At 40.8% G+C, this 18198-nt stretch overlaps 2 protein-coding genes across 4 annotated transcripts in view; both read right to left on the bottom strand.

Moving 5' to 3' along the window:
• The window catches only part of nherf4b (NHERF family PDZ scaffold protein 4b), a 32569-nt gene extending 28898 nt beyond the window's left edge, over positions 1–3671 (bottom strand). The window contains exon 1 of the mRNA XM_084178844.1: positions 3600–3671. Within this exon, the coding sequence (XP_084034970.1) occupies positions 3600–3615 (16 nt within the window). The 5' untranslated portion in view covers positions 3616–3671. The remainder of the gene's footprint in view (positions 1–3599) is intronic.
• A 14132-nt stretch (positions 3672–17803) lies between these two features.
• The window catches only part of abcg4a (ATP-binding cassette, sub-family G (WHITE), member 4a), a gene marked incomplete at both ends in the record, with an annotated part of 60516 nt that continues 60121 nt past the window's right edge, over positions 17804–18198 (bottom strand). For all 3 annotated transcript variants that reach the window (XM_084178249.1, XM_084178250.1, XM_084178251.1), the window contains one exon: positions 17804–18029. In XM_084178249.1, the coding sequence (XP_084034375.1) occupies positions 17804–18029 (226 nt within the window). The remainder of the gene's footprint in view (positions 18030–18198) is intronic.

The following is an 18198-nucleotide window of genomic DNA, read 5'->3' as shown; positions in this document are numbered from 1 at the left end:
GGACATTAGACCGGTGGAAATCTGTCCTTTGGTCTGATGAGTCCAAATTAGAGATTTTTGGTTCCAACCGCTGTGTCTTTGTGAGACGCAGAGTAGGTGAACGGATGATTTCCGCATGTGTGGTTCCCACAGTGAAGCATGGAGGAGGAGGTGTTATAGTGTGGGGGTGCTTTGCTGGTGACACTGTCTGCGATTTATTTAGAACTTAAGGCACACTTAACCAGCATGGCTACCACAGCATTCTGCAACGATATGCCATCCCATCTGGTTTGCGCTTAGTGGGACTATCATTTGTTTTTCAACAGGACAACGACCCAACACACCTCCAGGCTGTGTAAGGGCTATTTGACCAAGAAGGAGAGTGATGGAGTGCTGCATCAGATGACCTCCACAATCACCAGTCCTCAACCCAACTGAGATGGTTTGGGATGAGTTGGACCGCAGAGTGAAGGAAAAGCAGCCAACAAGTGCTCAGCATATGTGGGAACTCCTTCAATACTGTTGGAAAAGCATTCCAGGTGAAGCTGGTTGAGAGAATGCCAAGAGTGTGCAAAGCTGTCATCAAGGTAAAGGGTGGCTACTTTGAAGAATCTAAAATCTAAAATATATTTTGATTTGTTTAACACTTTTTTGGTTACTACATGATTCCATATGTGTTATTTCATAGTTTGGATGTATTCACTATTATTCTACAATGTAGAAAATAGTAAAAAAAATAAAGAAAAACACTTGAATGAGTAGGTGTGTCCAAACTTTTGACTGGTTCTGTAGGTGTTCCTTTTGTCCAGGTGGGAAAGGGCAGTGTGGAGTGCAAAAGAGATCTGTGGATCTGTTGGGGCGGTATGCAAATTGCAGTGGGTCTAAGTTGTCAGGTAAGGTGTAGGTGATATGAGCCTTAACTAGCCTCTCAAAGCACTTCATGAGGACAAGTGAGTGCTACAGGATGATAGTCATTTAGGTCAGTTACCATCACTTTCTTGGGTACAGGAACAATGGTGGACATCTTGAAGCAAGTGGGGACAGCAGACTGGGATAGGGAGAGATTGAATATGTCAGAAAACACTCCAGCCAGCTGGTCTGCGCTAGGGATGCAGTCTGGGACGCTTAAATGTTTTAAGCCAAAAGGCACCTCGTCCACGGAGAACGAGAGCTCACAGTCCTCTTGTTTGCTTTATGGCCCTATACAGCTCGTTGATTGCGGTCTTAGTGCCAGCATCGGTTTGTGGTGGTAAGTAGACAACTATAGATGAAAACTCACTTGGTAAATAGTATGGTCTACAGCGTATCACGAGGTATCTAACACAGGCGAGCAGAACCTCGAGACCTAAAATATTAGAGATTGCGCACAATCTGTTGTTAACATAGAGACAAACACCACCACCCTGAGTTTCCCCGACGCTGTCGTTCTGTCCTGCCGATGTATAGAAAAACCAGCTAGATGTATATTTTCCATGTCCTTGTTCAGCCACGACTCTGAGAAACATAGGATATTACAGTTCTTCAGATCACGTTGATAGGATAGTCTCGAACGGAGCTCTGATCAATCTGTTATTACATGTAGCATTTGTCCTTTCCCCCTGCGATAGACTAGCATCCTATCCAGGGGGTGTACTTGTACATCATACTACAGAAACAGGAGACATGCTCCTGCTCTTATGAGCTTGGGCAATGCTACTTACTTTTCTTCTCCACAGAGGGAGGACATTATGAAAACTGGGATGCGTCCCAATCCCTACACCTACATAGTGCAGTACTTTTGACCAGTGCCTGTCACAGATCCCCACGGTACTGCTGCTCATTCCGTTCACCAGCTCCGGAGGGCTACGTCACCGGCCTTCTAGGTGTCACTGAACTAGATCATTACCACCAACCCTGGACTGTCTTGTCTCATTACGCACACCTGGTTCCCGTTCCCCCTGATTAGTATGTGTACATATGTGCCCTCTGTTCCCAATTGTCCTTGTCGATAATTGTCCCATGTCCGTTGGTCTCGTGAGTTCCGTGTAGTGTGCTCTTGTTGTTTACGGGTCTCGTCCCGTGTATTGTGTAGAGGTTACACCTCACTCTTTGTGTGGGTTACATCCCTTTGATATATATTACCTGTTTGTGTTAGGTTGAGTAAATAAAACCCCTAATACTTATTCCTGCGCCTGTCTTCTAATCATTATACAACGTGACAGTGCCCAAAGGGCTCTTGTCAAAACAAGTGCACTATATAGGGAATTAAGTGCCATTTCAGAAACAGCCACGGTTTTAATTAATCTCATAAACACAACAGCAGAAGATACACTGTAATAATTGAGATTTCTGTGTTATGAAAGGAGGGGAGTGGGTTATCTAGGTTATTCCAATATCTTCGATTTACAACCTATTTACTGGAAGGTAGAACTTAAGTAAACATCATTCTCATCATTAAATAACTAACCTCTTCTTCACCTTTGTGTTTATCAGTTTGATAAATTAGTTGGTAAATAATAGTGACATATACAGTAGGTGTTAGCACTTCCCATATAGGCCTTACAGATATTGGACTTTGCTCCTCATACAAACTCACATGAATACAGTATTTGGGATGTTATTCAATAGTTATGGAGTTTATGTTGATCTTCATATTGACCACAATATATCCTTTATTGACTCTGATATGGAGGTGTGTATTAGTGTTTAATTTACACATTCAAAGCTTTTTTTTAAAACCCATCACACTTTGCTGCACCCATCAGTGCAGCAAAGTAAACCAATCAAATAACTTGAAAATGAATGTTTTAGTATATTTGTTCCATGTTCAGAACATGTATGGATGCTTATGATAGGTTTATAACATAATATTGTTTATAACATGTATAAATAAAACCTAGATCAATGTTCCATTAAGGGGAATCTTCATCGACCTCACGCCCCTGACTGAACATGCACAGCGGGCCTTTCTGGTTTAGCTAATGGTCCTCTGTTTGTCTTTCCCCGCAATAAACCTTCAGCATGGCAAGTGAGGTCACATAAACTAGACTACAATCACTACAATGACATCAGCATGTACCCAGTGCTAGGGAAACGTGGCTTTTATCTACCTGCCTAGGCAGGGACTACAGTGGAAAATTAGCCTGCTGGTGGAATCTTTTACAGCACATTTACAGAAATGTAAATTGGCACAGTCAAATAAACCTAATAAAGTAAGGGCATCGCAGACTACAGAGGGGTGGGAAAGATGGAGCCAGTCGATTAGGGGTATTGTAGATGGGTCTGGTGACTGAATCATGGTTATAGCCAACCTATTGACACTGCCTGCAGAGCAATACCTATTGCACCGAACAATATACTATGATCATTCACTGCTCTTTACAAGACAATAGATAAACATCTATGGAATAGGAGCATAATATCATAAAATATCATGATATGATATCACAACTGAATATTCTCCAAAACAGATAAAGTAGGCTACAAATCAATATTTCAACAATATGGTTGCCTGCTATTAGCCTATTTAGGAATAATATTATGAGAATATGGATTACTGTGACGGAACATGAATACAATGAAACAGAGCAAGATTCAGATGGTCATGAGAAAAGATGCAGATGAAGAGAACAAGGCTGTACCTGTAGTTTGTTTCATGTTGTCTCTGTTTCTGTCCCAGCTGGTCAGCAGAGAAACACACAGAGTGACGGAAAATGTGGCACTGTGGGACTCCAGCTTCCCACTTACAAACGGGACAGCACTAGGCTTAATATCTAATCTGTGCGTGTGTACAGGGCGTAGGTGGGTGGGATGCTGGGGGAGTTGATAGTGAGACACTGTCCCTCACGTCTCCATTCCCCCTACTCACACATTCACACATGCACTCAATCACACCGCCTCGTAAACCTTGCTGCATTACATCACAACATTGTAGTACATGTAACTTATGAAACGTGCAACACAAAGGTAAGTCAGAAAGTTCAGTGAACCTGGCTGATACCATAAGACACAACATAAAATACAGTACCAGTCAAAAGTTTGGACACACCTACTCATTCAAGGGTTTTTCTTTATTTTTACTATTTTTTACATTGTAGAATAAGTGAAGACATCAAAATGATGAAATAACACATATGGAATCATGCAGTAACCAAAAAAGTGTTAAACAAATCAAAATATATTTTATATTTGAGATTCTTCAAATAGCCACCCTTTGCCTTGATGACAGCTTTGCACTCTTTGCATTCCAGGTAGTCACCTGGAATGCATTTCAATTAAGAGGTGTGCCTTCTTAAAAGTTAATTTGTGGAAATTATTTCCTTCTTAATGCGTTTGAGCCAATCAGTTGTGTTGTGACAAGGTGGGGGTGGGGATGGTATACAGATGATAGCCCTATTTGGTAAAAGACCAAGTCCATATTATGGCAAGAACAGCTCAAATAAGCAAAGAGAAACAACAGTCCATCATTACTTTAAAACATGAAGGTCATTCAACACGGAAAATGTCAAGAACTTTGAAAGTTTCTTCAAGTGCAGTCGCAAAAACCATCAAGCGCTATGATGAAACTGGATCTCATAGAGGACCGCCACAGGAATGGAAGACCCAGAATGACCTCTGCTGCAGAGGAAAAGTTCATTAGCGTTACCAGCCTCAGAATTTGCAGCCCAAATAAATGCTTCACAGAGTTCAAGTAACAGACACATCTCAACATCAACTGTTCAGAGGAGACTCTGTGAATCAGACCTTCATGGTCAAATTGCTGCAAAGAAACCACTACTAAAGGACACCAATAATAAGAAGAGACTTGCTTGGGCCAAGAAACATGAGCAATGGACATTAGACTGGTGGAAATGTGTCCTTTGGTCTGGAGCCCAGATTGGAGATTTTTGGTTCCAACCGCCATGTCTTTGTGAGACGCGGTGTAGGTAAACGGATGATCTCCGCATGTGTATTTCCCACCGTAAAGAATGGAGGAGGAGGTGTGATAGTGTGGGGGTGCTTTGCTGGTGACACTGTCAGTGATTTATTTGGACTTCAAGGCACACTTAACCAGCATGGCTACCACAGCATTCTGCAGCGATACGCCATCCCATCTGTTTTGGGCTTAGTGGGACTATCATTTGTTTTTCAACAGGACAATGACCCAACACACCTCCAGGCTGTGTAAGGGCTATTTTACCAAGAAGGAGAGTGATGGAGTGCTGCATCAGATGACATGGCCTCCACAATCAACCGACCTCAACCAAATTGAGTTGGTTTAGGATGAGTCGGACCGCAGAGTGAAGGAAAATCAGCCAACAAGTGCTCAGCATATGTGGGAACTCCTTCAAGACTGTTGGAAAAGCATTCCAGGTGAAGCTGGTTGAGAGAATGCCAAGAGTGTGCAAAGCTGTCATCAAGGCAAAGGGTGGCTATTTGAATAATCTCAAATATAAAATATATTTGTTTAACACTTTTTTGGTTACTACATGATTCCATATGTGTTATATCATAGTTTTGATGTCTTCACTATTTTTCTACAATCTAGAAAATAGTAAAAATAAAGAAAAACCCTTGAATGAGTAGGTGTTCTAAAACTTTTGACCAGTGATGTATATTAATAAAATATTCTACAAACTCTGACAACAATTGTTAATGTATTGTTAGGTTCTAAATAACAAGGTAAACACAGACGGACTACTAGTAAAGCGCAAACCAAGTTTATTCACCCACTGGGTCACACAGCTGCATAAGACAAAGGACATGTTCCAACCAGCACATATATATATTCTCCAATTTAGGTGACCTCCTACTTCCCTCTAAACATTGCATTTTCATTGCTAGGCAGGAAGTTAAGTGATGCAGGCAATAAACTGTTCCTTCTCCCTTTATGTGACCTTACCTGACCTCGACCCCATTCCTCACTAATCCACAGCTCTCCACCTTATCAGTGACTGCAATCATGTGATTGCCTCTCCTCTACTCAGTACCTCCCAAAGCCCCCTGGCTCCTATCCAACATTCATTGACCCCACCATATAATTTACATTCCTCCTACAGATAACCATTAACCTCTGGTGTATAAACCATGTCACTCCTCATGTCTCTAGGATAACTGATGATTAACAATATTTCAAGTTTAGAAATCAGAATCCATCAGTATTTTCCAGGTTTGGGGTCAATGCCATTTACATTCAGCTCAATTCAGGAAGTACACTGAAATTCCAATTCTCTTCAATGCTTTTCAATGAGGATTATTCTTTTTCACTTTCTGAATTGACTGGGATTTAAATGGAATTGACCCCAATCCTGGTATTTTCTAAATGTCATATTGTTCTGATAAGATGTCACTAGGGTCAGACTGGGAGCCTGGAGAACCATGTTTACAAGGGAAAGCAATAGGGGTGGCACAGATATTTCTTGACATCCCTCTGGGAACCCAGAGGGGAACATTTGGTGACGCACAATATTTACATTTACATTTACGTCATTTAGCAGACCTACAAATAGGTGCATTCACCCTATAGCCAGTGGGATAACCACTTTACAATATATATATTTTTTTTTAGGGGGGGGGGGGTAGAAGGATTACTTTATCCTATCCCAGGTATTCCTTAAAGAGGTGGGGTTTCAAATATTTGAAGCACGTGCTAGGTAAACTGCATCTATGTTGTTATCTAGCTCACATGTTTTAGCTAGTATAGTGCCAATGTCTTCATCAAATACCATCAGAACCAGTGATGTAGTGTTAAAAATAGGTGGGTAAATATTGGTTGCCATTCGCTGTGAATAAAGTAACGCTCTCTATTTTCAGTGCATTTTTCCGCAATAGCTGGGTAAAGGGTTACACAAAATAAGGGCTCTATTCAATCTGTATCGCGGCTGTTCAGCGTTACAGTTGAAGTCGGAAGTTTACATACACTTAGGTTGGAGTCATTAAAACTTGTTTTTCAACCACTCCACAAATTTCTTGTTAACAAACTATAGTTTTGGCAAGTCGGTTAGGACATCTACTTTGGGCATGACACAAGTAATTTTTCCAACTATTGTTTACAGACAGATTATTTCACTTATAATTCACTGTATCACAATTCCAGTGGGTCAGAAGTTTACATACACTAAGTTGACTGTGCCTTTAAACAGCTTGGAAAATTCCAGAAAATGATGTCATGGCTTTAGAAGCTTCTGATAGGCTAATTGACATCATTTGAGTCAATTGGAGGTGTACCTGTGGATGTATTTCAAGGCCTACCTTCAAACTCAGTGCCTCTTTGCTTGACATCATGGGAAAATCAAAAGAAATCAGCCAAGACCTCAGAAAAAAAATTGTAGACCTCCACAAGTCTGGTTCATCCATGGGAGTAATTTCCAAAAGCCTGAAGGTACCACGTTCATCTGTACAAACAATAGTACGCAAGTATAAACACCATGGGACCACGCATCCGTCATACCGCTCAGGAGGAGACGCGTTCTGTCTCCTAGAGATGAACGTACTTTGGTGCGAAAAGTGCAAATCAATCCCAGAACAACAGCAAAGGACCTTGTGAAGATGCTGGAGGAAACAGGTACAAAAGTATCTATATCCACAGTAAAACGAGTCCTATATCGACATAACCTGAAAGGCCGTTCAGCAAGGAAGAAGCCACTGCTCCAAAACCGCCATCAAAAAGCCAGACTACGGTTTGCAACTGCACATGCGGACAAAGATCGCACTTTTTTGAGAAATGTCCTCTGGTCTGATGAAACAAAAATACAACTGTTTGGCCATAATGACCATCGTTATGTTTGGAGGAAAAAGGGGGTGCTTGCAAGCCGAAGAACACCATCCCAACCGTGAAGCACAGGGGTGGCAGCATCATGCTGTGGGGGTGCTTTTCTGTAGGAGGGCCTGGTGCACTTCACAAAATAGATGGCATCATGAGGAAGGAAAATTATGTGGATATATTGAAGCAACATCTCAAGACATCAGTCAGGAAGTTAAAGCTTGGTCGCAAATGGGTCTTCCAAATGGACAATGACCCCAAGCATACTTCCAAAGTTGTGGCAAAATGGCTTAACGACAACAAAGTCAAGGTATTGGAGTGGCCATCACAAAGCCCTGACCTCAATCCTATAGAAAATGTGGGCAGAACTGAAAAGGTGTGTGCGAACAAAGAGGCATACAAACCTGACTCAGTTACACCAGCTCTGTCAGAAGGAATGTGCCAAAATTCACCCAACTTATTGTGGGGAGCTTGTGGAAGGCAACCCGACACGTTTGACCCAAGTTAAACAATTTAAAGGCAATGCTACCAAATACTAATTGAGTGTATGTAAACTTCTGACCCACTAGGAATGTGATGAAAGAAATAAAAGCTGAAATAAATCACTCTCTACTATTATTCTGACATTTCACATTCTTAAAATAAAGTGGTGATCCTAACTGACCTAAGACAGGGAATTTTTACTAGGATTAAATGTCAGGAATTGTGAAAAACTGAGTTTAAATGTATTTGGCTGAGGTGTATGTAAACTTCTGACTTCAACTGTATGTCATTGAAGTTGATATGCAATGTTCCCACATTAGCGGCCACTGCATTCACGGTAAAGGCTGCATATGTCAGCTCAATCAAAAATTACCTTTACATTTCTAGCGCGCAATCTGTAATGCTTGAGCGATACAGATTGAATAAACAGTGTTTACATGAGTTTTTCAGCTTAGCCACCACACTAGTAAGACAGTTGCTAATGGTGTCAAGAAAACAGTGCAAATGGGGAGGTGAATTGGATTATTCTTTGTGTGTGTGTGTGTGTGTGTGAGAGAGAGAGGAAGCTTTATCCAAGGCTGTCAGGCTGTATCGACTCTGAAGGTTACTCAGTCACTCTCTGCGGACTGAACACTCCAATGATATTACAACAGAGCTGAGTGGTTGTGTGGCTGTCTGTGCGTGCGTGTGTATGCATGCATGAACATACAGTGGTGAGAACAAGTATTTGATACATTGCCGATTTTGCAGGTTTTCCTACTTACAAACCATGTAGAGGTCTGTAATTTTTATCATAGGTACACAAAAATCCAGAAAATCACATTGTATGATTTTTAAGTAATTAATTTGCATTTTATTGCATGACATAAGTATTTGATACATCAGAAAAGCAGAACTTAATATTTGGTACAGAAACCTTTGTTTGCAATTACAGAGATCAAACGTTTCCTGTAGGTCTTGACCAGGTTTGCACACACTGCAGCAGGGATTTTGGCCCACTCCTCCACACAGACCTTCTCCAGATCCTTCAGGTTTCGGGGCTGTCGCTGGGCAATACAGACTTTCAGCTCCCTCCAAAGATTTTCTATTGGGTTCAGGTCTGGAGACTGGCTAGGCCACTCCAGGACCTTGAGATGCTTCTTACGGCGCCACTCCTTAGTTGCCCTGGCTGTGTGTTTTGGGTCATTGTCATGCTGGAAGACCCAGCCACGACCCATCTTCAATGCTCTTACTGAGGGAAGGAGGTTGTTGGCCAAGATCTCGCGATACATGGCCCCATCCATCCTCCCCTCAATACGGTGCAGTTGTCCTGTCCCCTTTTCAGAAAAGCATCCCCAAAGAATGATGTTTCCACCTCCATGCTTCACGGTTGGGATGGTGTTCTTGGGGTTGTACTCATCCTTCTTCTTCCTCCAAACACGGCGAGTGGAGTTTAGACCAAAAAGCTCTATTTTTGTCTCATCAGACCACATGACCTTCTCCCATTCCTCCTCTGGATCATCCAGATGGTCATTGGCAAACTTCAGACGGGCCTGGACTTTCGCTGGATTGAGCAGGGGGACCTTGTGTGCTCTGCAGAATTTTAATCCATGACGGCATAGTGTGTTACTAATGGTTTTCTTTGAGACTGTGGTCCCAGCTCTCTTCAGGTCATTGACCAGGTCCTGCCGTGTAGTTCTGGGCTGATCCCTCACCTTCCTCATAATCATTGATGCCCCACGAGGTGAGATCTTGCATGGAGCCCCAGACCGAGGGTGATTGACCGTCATCTTGAACTTCTTCCATTTTCTAATAATTGCGCCAACAGTTGTTGCCTTCTCACCAAGCTGCTTGCCTATTGTCCTGTAGCCCATCCCAGCCTTGTGCAGGTCTACAATTTTATCCCTGATGTCCTTACACAGCTCTCTGGTCTTGGCCATTGTGGAGAGGTTGGAGTCTGTTTGATTGAGTGTGTGGACAGGTGTCTTTTATACAGGTAACGAGTTCAAACAGGTGCAGTTAATACAGGTAATGAGTGAAGAACAACTAGGTCTGTGAGAGCCGGAATTCTTACTGGTTGGTAGGTGATCAAATACTTGTGTCATGCAATAAAATGCAAATTAATTACTTAAAAATCATACAATGTGATTTTCTGGATTTTTGTTTTAGATTCCGTCTCTCACAGTTGAAGTGTACATATGATAAAAAATGACAGACCTCTACGTGCTTTGTAAGTAGGAAAACCTGCAAAATCAGCAGTGTATCAAATACTTGTTCTCCCCACTGTATATATATATATATATATATATATATATATATATATATATATATATATATATATAGATATATATATTTGCGAGATAAAAAAAACATATGGGGGATTGGAAGTGATGCAGACAATTACATTGATGGAAGTTACAATCTATCTGCAATATTAAAGCTGATCTACCCCCTAATTTATTTTTATAAATAAATAAATACACATTTAGCATCTCCTGGCTTCCACACATAGCAGACCTTTGGAACATCTACATTTTAAAATGTATAGCCTACACCTTCACAATAAATCCATTATTTATTTTAGACAGGTCTAAAGAAACATGATGAAGAAAATGTAGTCTCTTTCAGAAGAATAGAATATCATACTCTGAGTTGTCCTTATGTTAGGTCCTGATATGGCTGTGCCATATGGCTGTGGGGTACACTAGTTCATTTAGCAGACAAGAATTGCTTAGAATTCCGTGGCATTATTTTACATTATCTTGTAGTATGAAGAATACAATTGAACAAAGCTGAATAAGATATTTTCCCCAAATGATTTGACATGCGGCTATTCTGTGTTGAGTGGTTAACAAAATAATAGGTACTCTTATATGCTTAATTTTGTTATTAATTTAACTTTAGTTGTTCTACAAATGTTGGGCTATATGTTTAGATTTTTAATACATTGTAAGGCTGCATGATGTGACTCTAATGATGATTAGAAAAAAGTCGCTTGAAAGGCATGAGTTCTGCTTTGTTTTTTGTGCAGGCTGTACACACTTCATCAGTCTCTCATTCACAATATGACAAGCATATGACAAAATAATACCTCACATTTCCCTGCGGCATCCCCTTTGTGTGGCCGTAATGCACCCTAAAAAAATCCATGCCTTTTGAGGTCAGTGGCCGTTGTTCCCTTCTCCCTGAGTGCTGCGTGCTCCGAAGTACCTCTCACTCACATGGTTCTCCATCACATGATCGGGTCTTTTGTCACAGGCTACAAGTGAAGACAGACACTTCGGGGATGCAACTGCGCGCGTCCTTATCCAATTCCGAGGTGCATATTGAAGATATTGGAAGAACTGTCTACATTTACTTTTCGTCAGCCAACAAGATGAGTAGGCCTAACGAACAGCAAAAGCACTAGCCTATGTCATTCTACTATCCCCCATAGTACAAAAGTTGACCCATTCTATTCTGTGCGAGAAATAAATATTCCAAACATACTCTGGGACAGTTGTGGGATGCGATAGATCCCAAATTAATACAACCACTGGCATCCCAAAAACTTTTTTACACAATGAGGCTGACGGAACAGATCAGAACGTTTAGCTTAAAATGTGATAAACTATTAGGCTATTTCTTCACATTATAAGCGCAGCAATGTGCACATGGCAGTAGGCTATAAGCGCAAATGCCATTAGCGGGAAACACTATTATCAAAAGTGACCGCAAATGCGATTATGCACGCAATGCTTTTATTATAAAGGTGCATTTTTATGGTGAAAATTATCTTCCCCAAACTTGAAACTCACACGCTGCTTAGGTATGCCAGTTAGGCTCTACACCACTTGTAAAGTGGATTAATGTGCTTAATTTTAATAAGTTATTTGGCCACTTTAGATGTGATACAAACCTTATCAAAACATATAGGCCTATGTGCTAGGCTACATGAGGTGTGCGACTATGATTCGAAAAAGTCGCAAAAAGAAAAGGCATTGTTTCTTGCCTTAAGCTGGGCATCTTTCACCAGTGATAATACATAATTCACAAGTGATATGCTAATATTGTCACCCATCAATCTTGTCTTTACATATACTAAATATTATATGTGTGAAATTAGTTTTGATTTAGAATGGACCATTATCATGCACCTGTCTCGAAACAGGGGCAGGGGAAAAAATACATGTAATCTATGCACTTAAATAGCGAATGGAGGATGCTTTTCCCATCGTTCATTTCACCAGCCAGGTAGGCTATACTCCTGTTGTAAAGATAAGCAATGTGCTTAATATTAGGAAAGTTGAGAAATAAATATAGTAGGCCTAGCCTATAGAAAGCTGATGGGATCCTCCTCTTTTTAATAGAGGCCATCACTCTGTTTTCTCTCGCAATTGCATAGCCTATAGAAATGTTGCGCAACATGAGCTCATGGGCTCTCATGAAGTGTTTGATTAGATTTTTGATCACATATGCATTGATGTCAGAGTTATTAGAGGGACAATAGAGTGCTGAGTACCAGGCAGATAGCAAGTTCTGTAGGCTACTAATAACCATCAGCAGCATCAGAGCTTGGAGAAGCCTAATTACCGTGACTAAACGGTCAAATGGAATTTGACTGCCTTCATGACTCGTGACCGCCGGTGTGGCGGTAATACGGTCACCAGCCCTACTTCCACACTCACTTATAGAATTAAAAATGTAATTGCTTGTCTTTCATTATTTGGTCAGTTATGCATGGATATGAAAGTTCAGAGTTTGTTGTTGGCATGTCATGCCTAAGTTTTTCTAATCTTGTAAATTAAAATGTATTTAAAGTAGTTGGCAGTATCAGAGGGTTTTGTGATGAATGAGCCATTTGATTCAATGAAGGATGGAGCTGAGGACGCCTTTTTGCCCAAAATTTCATTTAAGGTACTCCAAAGCTTTTTTAAATTATTTATCTTTGTTTCGTAGTACAGTTTCTTCTTCTTTTTGTTTAGTTTAGTCACATGATTTCTCAATTTACAGTGCATTTGCTAATCGGCTGTGCGGCCAGACTTATTAGTTATTCCTTTTGCCTCTTCCCTCTCAACCATATAGTTTTTCAATTACTCATCAATCCACGGGGATTTAGCAGTTTTAACAGTCAGTTTCATAATAGGTGCATGCTTATCAGTAACTAGAAGAAGCAATTTCATAAATGTGTCAAGTGCGGCATCTGGTTGCTCCTCATTACACAAAACAGAACAGCTGTTTTGTAGGCAATTTTTAGCCCTTTTCTGGGTTGCTTGTTTGTTTTTGGTGCTTTCCTGGGAAGTTTATCAGAGGTAGACATGACAGTGATATTTACATTTGAGCTAATAGTAGAGGGTGATCTGCCCACAGTGGGCTTCGTAGTAGGGCAAACAGTCTCAGTGCTAACAGTGCAATTCAGGTCCATAGGCACAGGATTACTGCTGACAATAGCTATCAGATTAACAGAGGTATTCAGGGGAGTTAGAGGAACATAGATTAGGTTACTTACATTGACCGCACTACCATTTCTACGGGAGGTGATATGCTTTCCATGTCCTCTGTTGCTGATTATGACAGGGAGGACTGGATCACTAACAGACCCAGGCTGTCAGTCAATAAAACAGTTTGCAATGTTGCTGGTGATAATCAAAGCATGTTTGAGGGGTCAAGGGTCAGCTACACTGTATTAGAACAATGCAGTCAAACTACTTCTGCACTTCTGCCCATGTTTTCATTCACATCAGTGGTTTGTTCCATCAGTTAGATATATAGGCTAGAGTTCCATCAACAGCTGCTGATCAGAGACATGGTTGTTGCTTGAAGTAAAGTTCAGGTGCCAGCAGGGGGCTCCCTTACCAACAAACTGCTGTCGTCTGACGCTGATGATGACATCAGTAGTTCAAAGAAACATACCGGTCACTGCCTAAATAAATGAAACACTTGATTAAATTAAGAATACAAAGTATATTGAACGCAGGCACTTCCACACAGGTGTGGTTCCAGAGTTAATTAAGCAATGACCAATCCATTAGGCTTAGGGTGATGTATAAAGATTCCCAGTTGCCCATTATTTTGGCTACCATGGCAAGATAGCTCAGTGACTTTGAAAGAGGGGTCTCAAAGGAGCATAGAGGTTTTAAAGGGTTGTGTGATGGTGTGTGTGTCTCAGTCACCAGATCTCAACCCGATTGAACACTTACGTGAGATTCTGGAGCGGCGCCTGAGACAGCGTTTTACACCACCATCAACAAAACACCAAATTATGGAATTTCTCGTGAAAGAATGGTGTTGCATATTCTTTCCTGTGTTAGGTCATGCATTTGATTGGACATGTATGTATATTCTCTGATTTAAAAAAAAAGCCATATCTCACCAAAACATTAATATTCCCACAAATCTTATCTTGGAACAGGTTATAAATAATTGTCTTTATTGTAATCTTCTGAACAGCGTTCAGTACACAGAACTTGTATTGTTGCAGTTGATAGAACAATAACATTAACAGAATGATAAACAAACAAAATAAACACAAAAAGACAAGACTAATTATAATAAGACAAAAATAAGTTTGGTGGTGTAAACAGTGATTATTTATAGTTATTCCACTATAAATAATCAATATCCAGCAGCATCATTGCCCATCATACCAGTGCAACACTCGGAAGGATAATCAATGATCATCATTAGCCATGCATGAATACAGTGCAAAATTGTGCACTGACTGGCATTTTCCAAAACGTGTCATATGTGGAGCTTAACACAATGCAAACATAACATGATAGATTTTCTGGCTGAGCCACAGTGGCACGTCACATTCTTTTTGACCTAGAAATCACTCTGCAAAGAGGTAAAATGCCCTTGGATGGGTATTGCACACATAGCATGGATAGGCTACAGCAAAATAATCTCTTTATCATTTGCTGAACATGTATTTTTTGGGGGGGATATCCAGCTCTTGCTCAAAGACTTTGGATGTGCATCCTTTTCCATACAGCAAAACAACTAAGCAGGTCAGAGACATAACATGAGCACTGTGAAAATATCTGAGGGGGAGAAATTAGGTAACACTGACAAAGCAGAGAGACTATTGCTATTAGTAAGAGATTCAAGACATACTCTGTTCTGTTGTCTTCCTTTATTAAGAGACTAAGACTAAGCCACAGGAACAGAGACTAATCCTGCTTTAAGGCTGAATTCACATAGAGCTCCCTAACCACACTTGTAGCCTGGTCCCATACTGTATGTGCTGCAGCCAAGAGTTGACTACAGCACATACATTTCTACTCAACTGGCTCTCCCTCTATAATAGAATATTGCACAATGGACTTGAAACGAGTTATAATAACATCCTGGTATTTTTTTTTACAGAAATTACAATATCGGTAAGTACTATTCAGACAGCCTCAGACTTCTGTGTCTGCTGTCTAGTTCACATCTTTGTATCCCTGCTTTAGAATGTACACCATCACTGTCAAGGAAGCATGGGTTTCCAGAGTAAATGTCAAAAAGAGAGAACAAGTTGAAAGTCGAACTCTGGTACCAACTTGGGTAAATATTTGGGGAGGGAATAAGATAATACCATTACTCTATATAATGTTTCAAATTTTATAGTTCATATATTTCCTTCCACAAATCATCATGAAAAATCAAGTTGCAGACCCCTTCAAGCAGCGCTTTTCACATGGATAGATACAAATTAAATTAAATACACAAAAATAAGCAATAAACATACATCAAAAAGTGCATATGTACATTTTCTTTACAGCATAACATACTCACTGTACAATCATTTGATTATATACTGACATTATTACTATACGTTCTGAATACACAGGACATGGTGTTATAAATCCATTGTGCCAATTATAAATGAGGATTACTAAGTAGCATAGTCAGAAATCTTTCCATAGCAATATAGTCTATTGGAAAATAATATTTGCATTGCCTTGTGACACTGAGAAGCTTGGCTAAATATTGCTGTGTGTGTGGTTGTGCGTGTATGTGTGTGTGTGTATGTGTGCGTGCGTATCTATGTCTGTGTATGAGTGTTAGCATAAGGTCTATGTGCAAATAATGTGCATTGAAGCGAACAGAGCTCAGACCATTCCAGTGCAGAGGCACAAAAACTGCCCAGCCAGCATCTCAAGTTCCTAGCAACAATGTTTTTGACAACACACATATGCCTGTCAGACTGCCAGAATGCAGAACATAGAATCGAACAGAAATTCAATTTCAGAGCTCTAGAAGAGGAGGAGTCAACATTCATTTAACAAGCAAAAACAAGCAGTTTACACTTTTTGTCTTGGGTCCAAATGGCGACACCATTTGATTTGCAGGAAAGCACACATTGTCTACCACAGAGGTGGCTATTGCAATTACACAAACAAACAAAAAATAAGTCACTCCTTAAGTTCAGCCATCAAGTCCCCCTCATGTCAAGAAAAACACTGTATTACCTTCTGTTGACGAGGCTGTATTCCAGTGAAATTTCTGTGAAGATCCACTATGTTTTAGAGTCCAGTTCTGGAATGTTCTCCCAATCAACTACAACACAGCATGGTTACAATAGAAGCATAATGTTGAGTGTCAATGTTTGGGAAGTAGACTCTCACTCTCCTCGTCTGAAATGCATTCTGATTACGGGGCTGCGTCCAGATTCTCAACGCTTCTCCAAAAGTGTGCACTGTCTTGCATACTCCCCTGTCAGGGAATTGACATTCTCAAGTCCACTTATGTCCAGTCATCTTTGATTTATTTGACAAAATGAAACCTGCCATATTCTGTGGTCCACATCCAGAATAGTCAGGGTGGTGGGCTCACCCAAAAGATCCTGGGAAGACTATGACAGGAAATGGAGACAAATTATGACATATTGTTGTGGATCCTCTGGCTGTCTTTCTGCCATGTCTGGTGTATACTCTTTTAGAGAGAACACTGTCCAGTGATGTGAAATCCCTGGGACTCTGTTCCAAGACCAATTCTGTGATCCAGTGGGCCTCAGTTCCAAGACCAATGCAGTAACACGAACGTCATTGCAAACAGCCAAAGGAGAGGGAGAGACATCTTCGGAGAAGTTTCTTTAGCCCAGACCTCCCCCAGCCCTGAAGAGTCCTCTTCTCATGTTCACCACGTCCATATTTCAACCTTTTTGTCCGGGCACAGTGTTTATGCAGTTGTCTTTTGGGATGTCTTTGGGTTTCAGTGGGAATGTATAGGGACAGGAGATTTGTAAGTCAGGTTTAGCCTTCCGGGTGGAAACAAATTGACACAGTCCTGTCCCATCTTGGACCAAGAGGTTTGTGGATCCTTAACCTTGGTAAATAGGACATGAGTTGAGCTCTTGGATGCAGTGCAGTGTGGGCTGCTGGGATTGTCCCCCACCAGCTACTGTACATCTCCTCTTCATTCCATAAGGACACATGCTTTATACTGTAGTTACTATATTGGGTATCTGTTTGTTTGTGTATAGTGCTTTTACACAGTATTGTTGGATAATAAAGGTTAAATACTGTAAACAAATTGGATTACTGTAAGGACATATTAAACTAAAATGACTGTTATAGTAAGGGAGGGGAAACTATAATTTGTGGTCTTATTAAGTTATTGTCCTTTTTTTAATAAAAAGATAAAACCTTGCACAAAAAATGACTTGTACTCTTGGTCTTATCGCTCTGCTATGACTTTGTATTTGAGCACCAGGTATGTAGCCAGTCTGAGGACTAGGAAGAACACACCCAGAACCAGGAAGTCCACGTAGAGCTTAGCATCCTCCACATCCAGTAGCTGTAGAACCTCCTCAGGTTTCTGGAACTTACACACCACCCCTGGACACTCCAGCTCCGAACGATTCATCCCATAGATGGACAGGATCACCCCCTCAAAGCCATACCTGGTGGGAGAAGTGGAGAAGGAGAAGTTGAATGATTTACTGTAAGCTTGAGTAACACATAAACACTTACACAGAGTAACACAATGAGCAGGATTGCCAGATTGTTGGAGAGTATTCCACTTAACCCAAGCTGGAAGAAACAGCATAAGATCCTCTCAACACATCATGA

Source organism: Coregonus lavaretus (genome assembly GCF_964263955.1).
Source record: "Coregonus lavaretus genome assembly, chromosome: 15".
Lineage (NCBI taxonomy): Eukaryota > Metazoa > Chordata > Actinopteri > Salmoniformes > Salmonidae > Coregonus > Coregonus lavaretus.
This window is presented reverse-complemented; position numbering and strand designations above follow the sequence as displayed.